Source organism: Typopeltis vanoorti, chromosome 10 (genome assembly GCF_054136105.1).
Source record: "Typopeltis vanoorti isolate ZY-2024b chromosome 10, IOZ_Tvanoo_1.0, whole genome shotgun sequence".
Classification (NCBI taxonomy): Eukaryota; Metazoa; Arthropoda; class Arachnida; order Uropygi; family Thelyphonidae; genus Typopeltis; species Typopeltis vanoorti.
Window position 1 is genome coordinate 14,484,007 of NC_143558.1, and position 17,876 is coordinate 14,501,882.

General features: G+C 36.5%; 1 protein-coding gene across 2 annotated transcripts in view; it reads right to left on the reverse strand.

Annotated features, from left to right (window-relative positions):
- The window catches only part of LOC150102179 (heterogeneous nuclear ribonucleoprotein U-like protein 1), a 323,967-nt gene that overhangs the window by 294,253 nt on the left and 11,838 nt on the right, over positions 1 to 17,876 (reverse strand). For both annotated transcript variants that reach the window (XM_090399724.1, XM_090399723.1), the window contains exon 2: positions 1,228 to 1,390. In XM_090399724.1, the coding sequence (XP_090255850.1) occupies positions 1,228 to 1,281 (54 nt within the window). In that variant the 5' untranslated portion in view covers positions 1,282 to 1,390. The remainder of the gene's footprint in view (positions 1 to 1,227; positions 1,391 to 17,876) is intronic.

Here is a 17,876-nt window from a genome sequence, read left to right on the forward strand (position 1 = left end):
TGAATCTACAATATTATAACTTAGTAATACAGTAAAAACCAATGAACCTAGAAGAATACAACAAAAATACTCCAACACTACATATTTACCACCATTCCTTACAGCTAAAACAACGTAGTTCTGCTTGCAATACTTTGAGCTGCTGCTAGATTCAAGTTCTCCAGTCTTCTTTGCCTCAAAGCATCAGTTTCCAGTTGTCCACAGTCCAGCTGTAGTTTACATACCATTGCAAATGGTGCTGTGCATGAACTCCTGTTATCATATTCAAAATCATTAAGTACAGTAGGAGGAAATGTTTTCTTGGTTATCTATACATGAATTTGAGAAACATGCTACAAGATCAATCTTTCAGCAATGTTGCAGGAGCGTTGGAGGAGCATAAAACAAACATACATAAAGTATTTGATAAGACTAAATATAGTATAATCAAGATAGGATGAATCTAGATGTAAGATGATGACCAGCTCAGATTGTCTTCCATTGGAGCCCTTCAACTAGAAAATTCCTTGATTTTATTTCAACATTACACAAAGAATCTTACATGGATTTTAACTGCAAATTAGCCAGACTCATACAGAAGCAGCAAGAATTTCATCCCCAAAACTCTGGTTTTTGCTCCTGCAAAACAGGCAAATCAATCAGAAACATACAATTCACAGACACAAATGAAAATATTATGCAATGTGTAGAAGATGATGGTGTATACATGGTGTATCATAGTGTTGTGTAGTTAGAAAATTCTCACGAGTCCTTGACTCCAGAGTTGTTGCAATAAAGTAACATTTATTTTTTAAGTGAAGTGAGATCAGCAATCTTTAGAAACATGTGCAGAGAATCAACCAGGAGTATGGAATCTTACTATAAGAACAGAGAAATTAATTTATAAAGCTTGGGTAATAGAAAGAACATTTTGCAAATAAAGAGTAAGGAACAGACAGTGCAAAGAAAGAGAACATATCAAAAAAGAAATGCCGTTATACTACATTAAGATCCATTAATAACACAAATGCTATTACAGCTGGCACTTACTACAGTTAATCTTGTAAAGGCCACAAGAGTTTGTTATGGAGAGAGAGCGGTACAGCAAATTTCTTTTACCACAGCGTCGAACCAACAGTGCTGCTGTCAAAACCTTTTGGTAGTTTGTTATAGTGAGTTTGTAATAACAGTTCTCCTATAGTGAGAGTCAACTGTATCTTAATAAACGTATACTAGATGTATACTTACATTTTTATCTTGTTTGTTGTTCCTAATGGACCTTTCTCTAGTATTTGCATACATATTTTTATTGTCAACAGGCACTGTTTCTGCAATTGTATTATTTAGTGAAACAATAGTTTGCTCATTCTGGGGAGTATCGTCATCCAATGTTATATCATCTTATCTACTTCTATATAAAATAAATAAAAAAGAAAGCCTTAGATCTTAAATTATTATTCAAAAATTTAGCAGGTAAGAAAGATACTAAATTAAATAAACCAACATTTCATTAATACTTCACTAATACAATCACAGAATCGCTTAAGGATCAAGGAACACAGGGGTATTGATTAGGGCTTTTGACTATGTCAAAGTCATCTATGGGGTTGGAAGCACCATCAACCCGAAAGGTGAGAAATTTTTTAAAGGCAAGATGGATTTGGGATTTAGTGTAGGAAAAAAGTATTTATTAAAAAGATTTTGTGTTTAGTAAAAAGAATATCAAGTTTTCTGGAGGGTGTGAATGTGATATGTTTAAGATAGGATAAGAGAGAAGGTGTTATGAACCTATCCTTTATATCATTTGGATATTATTTAAGTATGTTACCTTTATATCTTTATCTAAGCTTGTTAGTTATGTGTGCCATACTCACTCATACAAATTTCCCTTTCTTTAAACAAGCTAAATTTTGGCCGATCTTAAGTTTAGTCACGTGTAATTTAATCTTTGATTAGGGCTTTGTCTAAGTATGGGATACCACCATTAAACATATCCTCTGAGACAGTTCACCTGGTAAATATTGACAAATTTATATTTTAACTGCACCAGCCAATACTGAGGATAGACGAGACTCTTATCCAAGGTGGCTCTCTCAGAGTGATACACAGTAATAAACTTCCAACAATAAATATAATTATAAGGAGAAAGGTGACCGGCAGGCACATGAACGGTATAAAGCGCAGGCCAGAAGGGTGACGAGTGTGGTAAGAAAAGCAAAAAAGGATTACGAAAGAACATTGGCCATGCAGGCTAAAGAGAATCCTAAAGTTTTTTAGATATGTAGCAAGTAGCAAGTAAAAGGAAAAATGTACATGGCAGAATGATTTTAAAGAATGCCAATGGGAGGGAGGTAACTGAATCAGTTGAGATAGCTGAGTTACTGAGTGAGCACTTTGCAAGAATATATCATCCAGGTGGTGACATTGCAGAAACGAATAAACCAGTAGATTATACGGGAATTGTGGTAAATGAAGTGGAGGTGAGTAGTCTATTGCATAACCTCAATGTCAATACATCTGTGGGATTGGATGGTATACCAGCTCGTGTAGTACGAGAAGCAGCTAAAGAATTGTCAGTACCCGTGACCATTTTGTTTAATTTGAGTCTCAGGTCTGGGTTAGTCCCGAGCGGGTGGAAGGAAGGGAAAATAGTTCCACTGCATAAAGGTGGTTCCAAGACTGCTGTTGTAAATTACTGACCGATTAGCATATCAGGAATCACTGTCAAGGTCTTAGAGAAATTAGTCAAGAAAAGAACACAGGATTGGATAGATGAAAATGGGATATTGTATGGGGACAACATGGTTTTGTGAAGGGTAGATCATGCCTCAGAAACTTGCTCACGTTTTATAACACAGTGACGGCTGAACTGGATAGGGGTAATGGGTTTACAGTGATACTACTGGACCTTGCCAAGGCCTTTGACAGGATACCACATGGAACCCTAATCAGTAAACTGGAGCAGATGGGGATAGATATAGGGTTGGTAAGATGGATAGGAGGGTGGTTGAAGGAGAGATACCAGAGTGGTTTATTCAGGAGTGGAGTCAAAAAGACGTCTTGTGACTAGTGGAGTGCCGCAGGGCTCTGTTCTTGGACCACTGCTTTTCAATTTGTTCATCAATGATATTGGAAAGGATTTGAGAGGAAGTGTTCACTTGTTTGCTGATGATGCAAAGTTGGGTAGAGCAATTGTGAGTGCACAGGATGTCAAAATTTTACAGGATGATTTGGATAGTTTGGAGGACTGGGCTAGGAAAAATGCATGTCAGTTTAATGTGGCAAAGTGTAAGGTTATGCACTTTGGGGTGAAAAGAATAGCAGCAGTATATCGCATAGGTGGAACCGTACTCCAGGAGATTGATGAGGCCAGGGATTTGGGAGTACTGGTGGATAGGGAGTTGAAGTTTAGGGGGCACATTGCAAAAGTAACTAAAACAGCTCACCAAATCACTTGGCTTATGAAAAATACTTTAACATGCAGAGAGAAGCAAGTTGTTGTTCCTCTGTATCGAGCCTTGATAAGACCCCATCTGGACTACTGTGCCCAGTTATGGGCACCAGGGTTTCTTCGTGATGGGGAGGAAGTGGAGAGGGTCCAGAGACGAGTGACCAAGATGATAGCAGGTCTGTGGAATGAACCTTATGAGAATAGGTCGAGGATTTGTGGGTTGCAGAAGTTGGACGATAGGCGAAGGAGGGGTGATATGATTGAGACATTCAAATTACTGAAGGGTTTTTATAAAATTGATCCAGAAGATATTTTTGAAAATATGACTGGTGGTGGGAGGACTAGGGGCCATGCATGGAAGCTGGGCAAGAGCATGGTTGACAAGGGTGTTAGAGCTAGGTTTTTTACTTGGAGAGTGGTGAATGAGTGGAATAAGCTTCCAGAGTCTGTTGTGGGTGCTACGACCGTGAATGAGTTCAAGGCAAGATATGATAGATACTGTGTAAATGTTGAATAGTTGTTCCAGACATGATGTTAGGGCCTCCCTCGATGAGTCTGTCGACTGCTTGGAGTTTCCCAGAACAATAATAATAATAATAATAATAAAAATTCCCGTTCTCTTTATCTTTGCCTGCAGTCGTGGCTCTAAATATCAAATTATACTCGTGGGTCCCTCCCAGTAGGTTCGATGGTAATTTTATGAGTGGCTATTTGAATTCATATAACAAGCTGAACACAGGCAAATGCTATGAAACATATTTATTGAATCAAGAAATTATACATGAGAGAATATAAATGCAAGGTTAACTCTATTGTGTTGCTAGCAAGACCCCAATTTCAATATTAACAATACAATACATGAAAAAATTACTTGAACCACTTCTATGTATAATTTAACAAACTTCTGGCTTTTGTAGCTTATCCTTTATCATTCACGTGGTCACTTGTTATATTTTACAACATATCACAATCATCTCTTATACAAATCCCTTCTAGGGAAACATTTCTCAAACAGGAGCAGGTCAATTCTAAAATTAGGGATAGTTCCTAAAGTTCTTTACAATAAGTCAATTACACAAAATTATCCTAGAGATTTCGCACATAAATCTTCAACCTGGAAATCAGAATATGACAACTTACATTACCGTTCCTAGAATGACTTTCAGTTCTTTCTTCAGCATTGTCTGGACATCAAGGCTCCTTTAGGTCTACAATTCTCCGGGTCACACACGATAGCTGCACGGCCAGATTCTCCGAATTGGAAAGGCTATGTGCCGCTCAGGACTTTCACTAGTATCGCAGGCACACATCTGGATTACCGTTGCACGATATAGCATAGCTTTCCTAGTCTGAGGAAATAGCCCTAACTCGCATGCTACAGCAGACGACTCATAACTTCTATGGCCAGCCTAGAATCTTCTCCACCGGCGGAGACCGAGAGCCAACGTCCACAAGGTCAGGAAACAGGAACCAAAAAGCCCTGTGTGTGTGTGTGTGTGTGTGGTGGCGGATTGGCGTTTATATTGCCTGCTTCAATCTCGGAGATTCGCGCACTTCGCCACGTTGTTTACCGTGCTCCGCACACCTCGACGTGCGCATGCCGTGTTTTCTTAGAAAGCGTTCTAGCTTCCTTTTCATATAACTTCACTTTCCCTCCAGCCATACGTTATTCTGGACGGCTAAAATGTGACCCTTGGACTCTAGCTTATACACTTTGCTTTCTTATAATACATAAATTACTTTAAATAAATTAATACCCTAAATAAATTTCTCTATTAGACTTCCTGCAAAACAGGTTAAGTCTCACATATTTTTCATATTAAATATTTCTTCACTTCTATCTTAGTGTTATTTATACAAATATACACGGCGTTCATTGTCAAAACACCACATTCTCTACCTACAATCAAGGTCAGTTGTTCCTGAATAAATTAATGTTTTGTCCCACTTATATTTTGATTATTCAGGACACTACAAAGGGGAGTCAGTATTAATTATGGTTAGTGAAATTTCCAAGGAAGATTATCTCACTCTTTGAATGTATTATTATTATCTCGGGCAACTCCAAGGAGTTGAGAGACTCATCGAGGAAGGCCCTAACATCATGTCAAGAGCAACTATTCGACATTCACACAGTATCTATCATACCTCGCCCTGAACTCATTCACAGTCATAGCACCCACGACAGACTCTGGCAACTTATTCCACTCATTCACCACTTTCCAAGTAAAACACCTAGTTCTAACACCCCTGCTAACCACACTCTTGCCCAGCTTCCATGTATGGCCCCCTCCCACCACCAATCCTATTCTCAACAATATCTTCTGGATTAATCCTATAGAAACCCTTCAGTAATTTGAATGTCTCAATCATATCACCCCTTTTCCGCCTATCAACCAACTTTTGTAACCCACAACTCTTCAACCTGTTCTCATAAGGTTCATTCCACAGACCTACTATCATCTTGGTCACTTGTCTCTGGATCCTCTCCACCTCCTCCCCATCAAGAAGAAACCCTGGTGCCCATATCTGAGCACAGTAGTCTAGATGGGGTCTTATCAAGGCTCGATAAGGCTGTATAAAATCAACTTTCAGAGATAATCAAAAAGGTCAATGGTCATCAGTATTAGAATGATAAAGGCAGCAAATGAAGGCAAAAAAAGTGAGATAAGGAAATCTTAAACCAAAGGAGATCAATAAACTAATTACTTCAGGTCTGATACTTTTGCATAGGATATAAAGCTGTGACAGAAGCACATGTTCTGCCCTTCTTATGGAAGGTTGTATGCACAATATAATGCAGAAAGTTGAGGTCAGCTTAGCTGTACAGAATGCCAGTTGAAGTTCAATGATGAATAAATTGGATGCTTTTCAGTAGTGGTGCATGCCACTGATGTGCAAGTTTTTTTTTTTTTTTTGTTGTTATCTATTGTTAATATGGAATTTTGTCATTCTGCTGGATATTTTGACGTGTGTTTTTATAATTTTTTTACATTTTTATTTTTAGTTTTGAAATGTTTTGGGGATATTTTAACTAAAATATCCCCAAAACATATATAATTTGTTATGCTCACTTTCATGGTAAGAGAATACTGGGAAGAACATGTGGACATGATTCCCCACACAGGGAATGTCCAGACTCCAATTCAAGAATGGCAAATGGCCTCTCTACAAGCAACTAGACTAGACTAGACTATGTTCCTCTCCAAGCACAACTTGCCAAAGCAAGCAGCACAGGATTAAAAGCACGGGACATTTAAATTTCAAAATGTCATGTGAACTTAATATCGCTTACCTGAAATCTTCATTATATTATTATTAATATATGACCTCCATGGAGTCAAAGGACTCATCGCAGGAGATCTACACTTTCTCATGCAAAAAGATCATCGAGCCATGTCTTGAACCCATTCAGTTTTTGCACTCACCACTTTCAAGCAATGCATTTCACTCTCCATGCAAATAACCTGCTTCTCACTCCCCTGCTCACACTCTCCTTATACAGCTTCCATGGATGGCATCCAGTTCTACTCCTGCCTCCCTCTACTCTATGAAATATCTTTCTACATTAATCTGGTAACAGCACCTCACAACTTGTCTCAATCACATCCCCTCTTCTTCTTCTATTCACAAGGCTCTAAATTATATTCCCTCAATCTCTCCTTGTATCTGACATTCCATAGACCTGACACCTAGTAAACCTTCTCTGGATCTTCTCCATTACATTGTCATTCTCCCCCCCTCCGAAAACCAGACAACCAAATCTGTACATAGTAGTCCATATGTGGACTGATCCAGTTAACAATTGGCGGCAGTTCTAGCTGTTGAAACAGCAGAAAAAGAAGGCAGTCGTCCGGGTATTCGAGGCAAATTGCCCGAAGCACCTTCGCTCGTAAGTTTTTCTTTTCGCCGAGGGAGAGTAACCTTTTGCCGGAGCTGAATGAGTCCACAGCCTGCTATGTTCTCGATGAGATGCAGCCAAGCCAAAATTTCCTGAAGATCTGAGACTAAAGAATTGCCATAGAACTTTTAGTGAAAGACTTTTGACTGACTGTGAGATACAGAACCTTTGTAAGTTCAAAACTTTTATATAATTTCTGTTATAGTTGATACAAGAAAGACTTTTAAGATATATGCTATGCTTAATAGTTTAGAAATGTCCATAAGAGAATCAATTGGCATGTTAGAGGTTGATATCAAATTGTAAAGATAACTTAACACAGATTTAGGTAACCTCTTTACAAGTAAGCTTAAAGATTAATAAGTAAAAATTTGTAAACTGAGAGTAGGTAACCTTATGTGTTAAAGTATTTAATGTTGAAGAAAGAAGGTTCTAATTTTTGCTAAAGAGTTTTTATAGATGGATACAGAAAGCAGTCTCCATAACGTTAAAATTGTGTTATATTTCATAGTAATGTAAATAATTGTCATTTGACTTTCTTGTTAAAAGAGTGCTGCCTATTTGCTTATTTACAACTGCACTGTTTCTAAAATAAATCGGACTTGTTGAGCGAGAATCTAAGTGAGTTGGCCAAAGCGTGAAATTAAGAAAAAGAATAGACCACGACTGTTTGTAAAAGTTTAATGTAGAAATTTGTGTTAGAAAAAGAGAGAGAGAAATCTACTAGCTGTATATTTGAGTTCTTTTTGCTAATCAAAGATATTAGTGGCGCAGTCTCATTTTAAATAAATTTTCTAATATCTTAGGCATAAGACTCGTAATGCGAAAGGTAGATAAACATAGCACGTAATAAGATAAACAAGAAAGATTTTGAGAGAGAGAAAGCACGTACAGCAAATTAGAATAATGGAGAATAAAGTATAGAGTAAAAGACATCGCAAGTAATTAATAGAAATTACAAGTATACAAAATTAAATAATAATAAAAGTTTACAATATCGCAGTAACAATTGGACAACAAAAGTAGATGTATAACAAAAGCACATCGTATGCGTTTCGTTTAATGTGAAGATAATCATGAGTGTATCAAAGAAATTGAAGACATATTTTCACAAGGCATGGGAAACGGATTTTTTCTTTACAATGGTAAATGGAAAGTTGCTGTTTGATTTGTAATTCATCTGTAGCAATTCCAAAAAAAAAAGGTAATATTGAGAGACATTTTCAATCGCTACATGCAAAATACAATGAAGATTTTCCCAAAAATTCTGAAATACATAAATCAAAAATTATAAATTTAAAGGCAGGACTTTCTGGACAACAAAATATGATTTCAGAAGTAATAAATAAACCAATATCAGTCACTATTGCATCTTTGAAAGTGTGTCATTTATTAGCAAAAGCAAAAAAGCCTTTTACTGATGGAGAGTTAATAAAAGAATAGTTTCTTGCAACAGCAGCAGAATCTTTATTTTCTGATTTTAAAAATAAAATCATTTTGAATATTAAAGATTTACAACTTTCTAGAACAACAGTTATGAGAACAGTTGAAATTTTAAGTGCCGATCTGAATACTGTCATGTCAATGTCAGACATTCACCAGTGTGTTGCGTTTTCATTACAATTTGATGAATCAAACGACTTCACTGATATTGCTCAGTTAATGGTATTTATTTGCATGGTATTTCAAGATTATTCAAGTAAAGAAGAACTTTTGAAAATTATACTATCATTGGGAAGGACTGGGGAGAAGACATTTTTTCGGCATTTGATGAATTGATGCATTTGATGATGGCCACTTCTTCATATCAACTTGACTATGAAAATATTGCGAGGTCCAAACAATGTCAAATCTCACATTAACTTTTTTTTTTTTAAATCAACCAGCATTTCCTGTAACTTGTGAGTTTGTAATCAATCTGTGTTTTTTCTAACTTTGGTTTTCCAAAATAGAGAAATAAATATTTTATTCCAATATATTTGTTTTTTTTTTTGTTGTATTAAAATAATTAAAAGTGATAAATAAATTTTTAAATACACAAATAAAGTTTTTAGTTGTGTATTTTTTTTTAGTTGCTTATTTGTGCGTAATCAGATATCAGGTTGGGGGAAAGTGATTTATATAAGAGAGTAGATCACCGAATAACTTTTTATAGGAAAGTAGCTCGCGTAGTAAAAAGGGTTGAACACCACTGCCATATACACTCCAGCTTCTCCCGATGTTGCCCTCATAAGGATGAAATACACATAAACTGATCACTGAATAATTAAACTATATCCTCCTCATTGGTTACGAATTTGCCAGTATCATCAACCTCCCATGGTCATTTTATCTTCTGCTTGCCACATATCTAAAGAACTCACTATGATTTTCCTTAGCTTGATTGACTAATTTCTTTTTACGCTGCACTTTTGCTGCCTTTACCAAGTTACCTTCCTGACCTGCTCTCTGTACTGTTTATGCAACAGATCATTACCAACTCCAATTGACTCCACAGAGCCTTCTTACAGATTTCACGCTTAATCTCTTCATTCATCCATTTTACTCCTACCTTGTTTCACCTTTTCACCTAAATATATCACTTCATTTCTATTCTTGTTGAGATGTTCTTATCCACCAATGTCTCATTTACTCCAGCTATTCTCGGACATATTAAATTAATGCAACAATTTCGTCAATGCCAGGAGTGTCAGAAACACTCCTGGCATTCGTAAATAAACATAATTCGTTTTTCATGATCTATAACCAGTCCCACTCATGCTGTCCCCCCCATCTGTGATTTCTCCTCTGCCCATATAGCCTCCAAGACTTAACCCCCCTTCCCCCATGTATTGCTGGCCACTCCATTCCCTACACTGACCATCCACATACATGCATTCTTCACTTTCGGAATCTACTCTTCTTTCACCATGCCACCTGACCTCCCTGTTTCCCTGTCCAACATGCATTCCTGTTCTCAGATTTTCTTCTCCATTCACAACCACATCAGTCTTACCTAGTCCACTCTCCTGCTCATTCACATTATCTGACATCCACTGATACCTTGTTTGCATCACTCATTACACTTCCTTCCAGCAGCAACCTTCCCAAATGACTCACTCCAAACCATTCAGATGCAGTGCATCGCTTATACCGTTCCGTTCATAATAAACTAAACGTGTAGTTTGTATCATTAAATCAAAAAATCTAAAAACTTTATCCATCTCAACTTTATTCATTTATTGCACTGAATAACAAAGGGAACACAAGTGACAAATATTAGTCAGCATGAAGGGAGCATCTGATGACTCAATGATTTGTGATTTTAGGGTGCAAAGACAGCAAAGGTCATACTACACCAGGACACAGTATGTTGATAAAGAAATAGTTATGAGGTAAATTAGTGATTAATATAAAATATAAGTACAAAGTTATAAGATAACTTTGTACTTATATTAGTCAGTCTGGCAAAGTTTGCATAAATTTTATTTATGCAAACATAAATAAAATGTGTATACAAGGTTTATCTATAATGTAGTACCTATATATAAACAAATATCTTTGAATAAATTAATGTTTTATAAAAATTTAAAAAGGTCATGCAATTTGTCAGAGACTGATACCATCTGCCTGAGTGTACAGGGCTTGACTAGATAAGTAAAAATAATATTTCTCTCTTATGTGAAGTGTTCACACTCCACCTGAATACGGCTAATGGGAAGATGGGTGTTCCATTTCTCATACATAAGTGGATCATCAGCCCTCGGTAAATAAGAATGGGTGAGATGACTGTGACCTATGATGGGCCTAGCAAGAACCACTTCCTCTCTTCTGTTCCTAAGTTGACTAGAATGCCAATGCTTAATTTCAGGCTTAATCTTATGCAATTTGTTTGTCAGTGCTTCCTGCAAGAGTATTACCACTGGGCAATTAACTTCAATTTTATAAACTGGGTGTAGTCAGTATAAGGACCATCAAAAAGTATGTATGAGCTCATCTAGCATTTGTAAATAAACATAATTCGTTTCATGATCTATAACCAGTCCCACTCATGCTGTCCCCCCATCTGTGATTTCTCCTCTGCTCATCCTGTGCCCACACAGCATCCAAGACTTAACTTCCCCCCATGTATTGCTGGCCACTCCATTCCCTATACTGACCATCCATCTGCAATATCATTCCCCTTAATTCCAATGTGGCTGGGAATCTAACAAAACCGAACATCAAAATTAACCCTCTCACGCATAAGGGCCTCATATGATGAGGCATACATTTTCCCTAATAATTATTCATTCATAATTTAGTGCTACTGTATGCATGTAGCCCTCATCTGGGGAGACCAAAGTGTTCTTAGAAACCACACCACATGGCAGGAGTTTCGACAGAGTTAGAATACCAATCGCTGGAGGAAGTGAAAAGCTGCTGTTTTGTTGATTTGAATTTGGTGATTTTATGAGTTTTCTGGAAAGGTCAGTATAGTTTTATATAGTTATACCATGTAGATGAAGTGTGAATATTCAATTTGTTCATGTTTATTACCATATTCATAAAACAAACTTGAAAACAACCTGTCCTCACATGAGGACAATATGTTTGTAAGGTAATCTATGTGGCAAATAGTTTGAGGTTAGAAAGTCTTTGTACAATAATTTTATTTATTTTATTTTTGCAAACATAAATGAATAGTAAGTGTGTTAATTGGCATTATTATCTCTTTTACAGATGGATACCCAAAAGCCAGGTCCACCAGGCATAAAAAAGGCTTATTACCACAAGACTTACTGAAGAGGAGATTGAAAAACTGTTAGAGGAATCTGAAGATGGTTTGGAGCTGAGTGATTCTGATAATGATCCTACATACCAGCAGCCACAAAATGATGCTACAGAGAGTGACAGTTCAAGTGAAGACAGTGATGTTCTGTCCTTCCCCTGTGGGTCAGACTCACAACATTCAAAGTCCAGCTAGTGTGCAAAATACAGCTGTTGCTGGTCCTATGCCATTGCCCATCAAGTCAGAAACCATAAGCACTAAAGAAATGCAAAACTCACTCTGTGCCACATGAGAAACATTTTGACGGCAGTGGACACTTCCCAAAGAAGACAACAAGTGCTAATGCCAATCGTTGCAGAGATGTACATTGCAAGAGTAAAACAAGATACATCTGTGGTAGATGTGAGGTTCTAATCTGTCTGGAATGTTTTCAGTCTTCCCATACAAAATAAGACAAAGAGAATAAGACTGTTCTTGATTTACATAGCTCTACTGCAAATTCTAATTGTTCTACTTCTTTGTATGTACTAAGTAATCCAAATTTTGATCATTCATGCAGTGTTTCAGCAAAATATAAATAGCTTATAATCTGTTTTGTCATAATTGTAATGTCTTTCAATGAAAATGAATTCCTTAGTCTAAGTCATTTCCATAGAAATATGTCTGTAGTCTGTTGGCATTAGTGCATATACACATACAGGACATAAATTTAGCAAAATTAATGAATTCACAGTAATACTGTAAGATTAAATTGTATAGTTCGCCCACCGATTAGAGATCCCTCGACACTTCTGCGCATGTCAGAAAAAAGGAGAATCCATTCCGATAATAGGGTAATCAATCTGTCTTCTGAGATGAGTTTGTTTATTATTACAGGTCGGAAAATTTAGCTTTTCTTTTATGAACATTGTAGTTTTTAAAGTGTAACTATTTTGCTTGTATAACAGTTGGAAAAATGTACGTCGAGTATTAACAAAATTAAAAAAGGTATAGCATAAAACAAAAATTTAACTAAATTTATTTTTAAGAAAATTTTCTATAAAATAAAAATAATTATACAGAAAAACAGAAATTTTTTTAAATGAATTTAGATATTCTAAACTTACAGTTTAGAGAACTGAGACACTTTAATGTCCAAAATCGATTAATTATTTATGACTTGTTGCGACTCTTTTAACAAACCCATGCAAAAAAAAAATGTTGGAAAAAAATATCATTATTAAATCCTTTTAATCTTCAGAGTCATCTGTATCGGTGTACGAATCGCTTTCACTTAAACTAATCACCAAAGGTTTGCATAATTCTTTGATAATTCTGTCTCTGTCCCAATACATATTTTCCAATGAGGTGACATAAGAGCAATATTTTCCCCAGTTTTGAACTGTAATACTTTCAGTCGCCTGTTCTGAAACCTTAAAAAGTTTCAACATGTCAATATCTCCTGTACGTTGCGTTGGCGAATGAAACTTTTCACTTCTGCGCAAACATACTCAATAGCATTAATATCGCAATGATATGGTGGTAGCCTCAAAGCTAGAAATCCAAGCTCTTTGAGCATTGTGTCGAATTTAGATAGTTTAGTTGTGGGCGAGTTTCTTTTCACCAAATTAAGCAATTCAATTTTTCGCATATCTGGGGAATGAGAAATGTTATTTGCAGAGAGCCAATCCATAAGAACTTGCTTCTTATTAGACAAAATTGGAACTTTGTTTAATCAAATAGAGTGATATAAAGCGTTATCAATTATAACAACAGCATTTTTAGGAAGGTTTGGAATCAGTTTTTCTTCTGCCCACTTTTCGAAGATCGTAGAATTCATTTGCCCATGGCAATCTCCAGTAGTTGAATTGGCTTTGTATAGTGTGATATAAATAGAGTGATATAAAGCGTTATCAATTATAACAACAGCATTTTTAGGAAGGTTTGGAATCAGTTTTTCTTCTGCCCACTTTTCGAAGATCGTAGAATTCATTTGCCCATGGCAATCTCCAGTAGTTGAATTGGCTTTGTATAGTAAGTTTCAATTCGGTAAAAAACCCATTTCTCCACCCGCACACAAAATTATTATGCGCTGCGAGGCATTTTAAGTTTGTAGCACTCCGCATTCTTCTTTAGACTGCCAACATTTTCCATAAGTTAAATTACTATCAATTCAAGTTTCATCTAGATACACAATTGGGTTTTTCTCCTCCCTGAAACGTCTTATTGCTCTCAAATACTGTGTTCTAGATAAAACAATGTCACTTCGCTCCATGATAAGTTTCCTTTTATTCTGGGACTTTTTAAAAAAACAAAATCCGATTTCATGAAGTATTTTAGTTTCTCTTTTCCAAGGAAAATTAATTTTTTCTTTAAGCACAGGAATCAATTTTGGAACAGCTGGCACTCTTTTCTCAACCACGTAAAATTCGTGAATAGTCCTTCTTATAGAGTCCACATCAAAATCATTCAAAGCTACGGTTTCGATAGTTTTCTTTACTCTGGCGCTTTTTTAGGAGATTTAAATTTTGGCTTACCTTCACCTTTTGATTCCCTATGAATTCTTTTAACAGTTGACCCCGATATGCCCGCAATTGCACTTGCACATTTTATGACTTGAGAAAGGGGAACAAGGAGACGACACTTTTTTGCAGAATGTCAGCACATTATTCAATATTCTTTTGCAAGAGCTACTGAAACGTGTAACAACAGAACTTGTTGACTGTACTGGATCCATCATACAAATTAATAATAAAAAAAGAATACAAAAAAATGACAACAAAAATCAAGCTAGTACTAGTACAGCGACAGACAAGAAAGCATGTGATTTCACATGTTGGCGACCAATTCGTAAATCCTTCATTTCTTTCTCCCCTTCAGCAAATTTTGCCAAGAATCGACTATTCTTGGCAAAATGCCAAGGAGAGATCTACAAACAGTGGGTGAACTATACTATATCATGCCATTATAATTTTTTATAAATGAATATAAAAAATTCATGCATGAGAGGGTTAAGGGTCTTTATATTGTACAAGAGTTGTAGCACCTCACCAAGCACTGGATGTGGAGTATACACTGGAGAGCAAATAGCCTATAAAGAACTCAGTTTGTATAAAATGCCTACTTTTAGTAGGTGTTTTCTTTGCTATGCACAAGTGCAAGCTGAATGGCATGCAACTCTACTTTATAATTATTGCAATCAAGTGGGATCTGGTTGGAGATTGTAATGTTAGGAAGCCAACAGATATCTCTGATCTTGAACTATCAGTATACATGGGCAAGAAATCAGAGTGGGATGCTCTGTGCATATTGAACAATTGAAGGTGTATGACAGATGAGAGTGTATGAGACTTCTGAAAGTTGACAAAGTAAGAGGTTGTGGGATGGGGTGCAAGCCTGCCATGGAGGAATGCTGTGTTGTTTGGTAAGTAATGTTGTCAACACTCATGCCGATAGTTTCCATAGTCGCTTTAATGTGCATACCAAAACGGCAGATGGCAGTCTGCCTTGTGATACAAAACCTCCTAACACAGTAAAAAGACTATTGGTGATCTGGAATGGACTTTTTAGGACATAATTAAGAAACAAATATTTTCATCTAAGTGATGGGGGAGGGTCATTTGATTTAACATACCGACTTTGAATGGGTGATGTATGAAAAGCACCAGTAACTAATCAAATACCCTGATGATGGACCGGGTCCAACCACTAGAGTGTGCTCTCCCTTGTAGAACTGTAAACCTGGGACCCATAATCAAACTTTGAACATACAAGTTCAAGATAAATGTGGGAGAGAGCATTGATCAGCACCCCATTCTGTAAAAGATAGAATGCAGAGAATACTCAATGGTTTTTTGCACTTATCCCGAAGATGGGAAATGTGTGTGTGAAGAAAGTTAGTTTTCTGTCAAAGATGAGTCCCAAAAAACTTGGCAAAGAGCCCATGTATATGATCGATTGCTTGTTGAAGTTGCCTTTCAATGATCCTCATATTGCAGGAATGACAGTAAATTGTGAAGTAAATCAACATAAAGGCTATTGCATACTGTGGGAGGAAGACGTTCAGTTATTGAATTCACTTTAATAACAAAGAGGATCACAAAAGACACAGCGTTGAGGAACCACCTCTTCTTAATATGGCCGAGATAATGTGCTTTACACTCAGACTTGAAAGACACAGATGGATAGAAAATTCTTAATAAAAACAGGAAGGTGTCTCCTCAGACCAAGATTAAACAGGTCATTTAATGTCATATCTCCAAATTGTGTCATAGGCTTTTCTATGTCAAAGAACACAAACCACATGTTCTTGTTTCAGGAAAGGGTCTCTTGCAGATTTGTTGCATTTGGTCTGTTTCAAAACAGACCAAATGGTCCAAGGTTGATCGATGTCTATGAAAGCCACATTGTGTGTCGAAAAGAAGTTTGTTGCTTTCTAAGTACCACTGCAGCCTTTGTTTACCATTTTTTACAAAACCTTATCAAGACAGCTAGTCAGAGCAACGGGATGATAATTGTTAGCCTGGGTATGATCCTTACTCGGCTTCGGAATAGCAATGACAATTGACTTATGCCAAGGGTCTGGAAACGCTGTCTCAGGGCCTACTATATTAGTGGGAGACAGCAAAAGAGCTTTTGAGTTCCTCTGTAACAAATGACTGACTGTATGAATCAATCTCCTTGGTACAAATGCATAGCTACCATTTCTCATTGTTCTTTCAAAATTAAAATCGTAGGATATGAAACTGTTGCTGAGATCCTGGCAAAGTTTTCTTCCCAAAATGTATGCAATGGCTTTGGGATCAGCAACAATACATCCATTATGTTCCAAGGTAAACAAATTGTGTTCTGTATCTACCTTTTATCTCATCATCAAATTCCTGACATGTACCCTCAAGGGGTACATGTCAGGAATTACTATCATACTGTACTATCAGAAATTACTATCATATCCTGTACACCTCAAGGTATGTACAGGATATGATAGTACTACATGAAAAATTTACATCATTACTAACTCCCTATCTACAATTCCTCCAAATCAGTCTGTTAATTGTCAAGACTACAACATTATCAGATCTTATATTTCTATCGTCTAAGGCACTTTGTAACTTATCAATCCACCTATATCTTGGTCTTCCTCTGGGTCATTTTCCTGCCAACCTGGCACAGAATACTTGTTTTGCTAATCTTTCCTCACCCATTCTGTTTAAGTGACCATACCACCTGAGATTAGCTCTGCTAACGCATTCCTGGATAGTGATAATGTCAAGTTCTTTCCTAATATCCTCGTTTTTAATATGATATTGCCATTGATGCCATCTCTTCACACCTATAATCTTTCTCAGTACTCTCATATCTGTGGTCACTACTCTTTGGTCAAGTGATTAATTTCTGTCTCAGCTCTCAGATCCATAAGTTAAAACTGGTTTGAACACTGTCTTGTAAACAGCTAATTTAGTGTTCCAACTAATTTCTCTCTTATTCCATATGAATTTATTCAATTGACTTCCCACCATACCAGCTTTGCTGATTCTATTGTCTATTTCTATATTTAATTTACCATCTTCAGTAAAAATCGTGCCTAAGTAGCTGAAATGTTTTACTTGTTCCACATGTTCCCCGTTCACAACACAGTTGACATCTTCAACAATTCTACCTATTTTCATTGTCTTTGTCATTTTAATGCTGACCTTCATACCATATCTATTACAACAGTTGCAAACTTGTAGTGGATTTACTTAGAAGTATAACATCGTCTGCATAAAGCAAAGAGCTGACATTAACATCTCCAATTCTGATATCATGTTTAATAC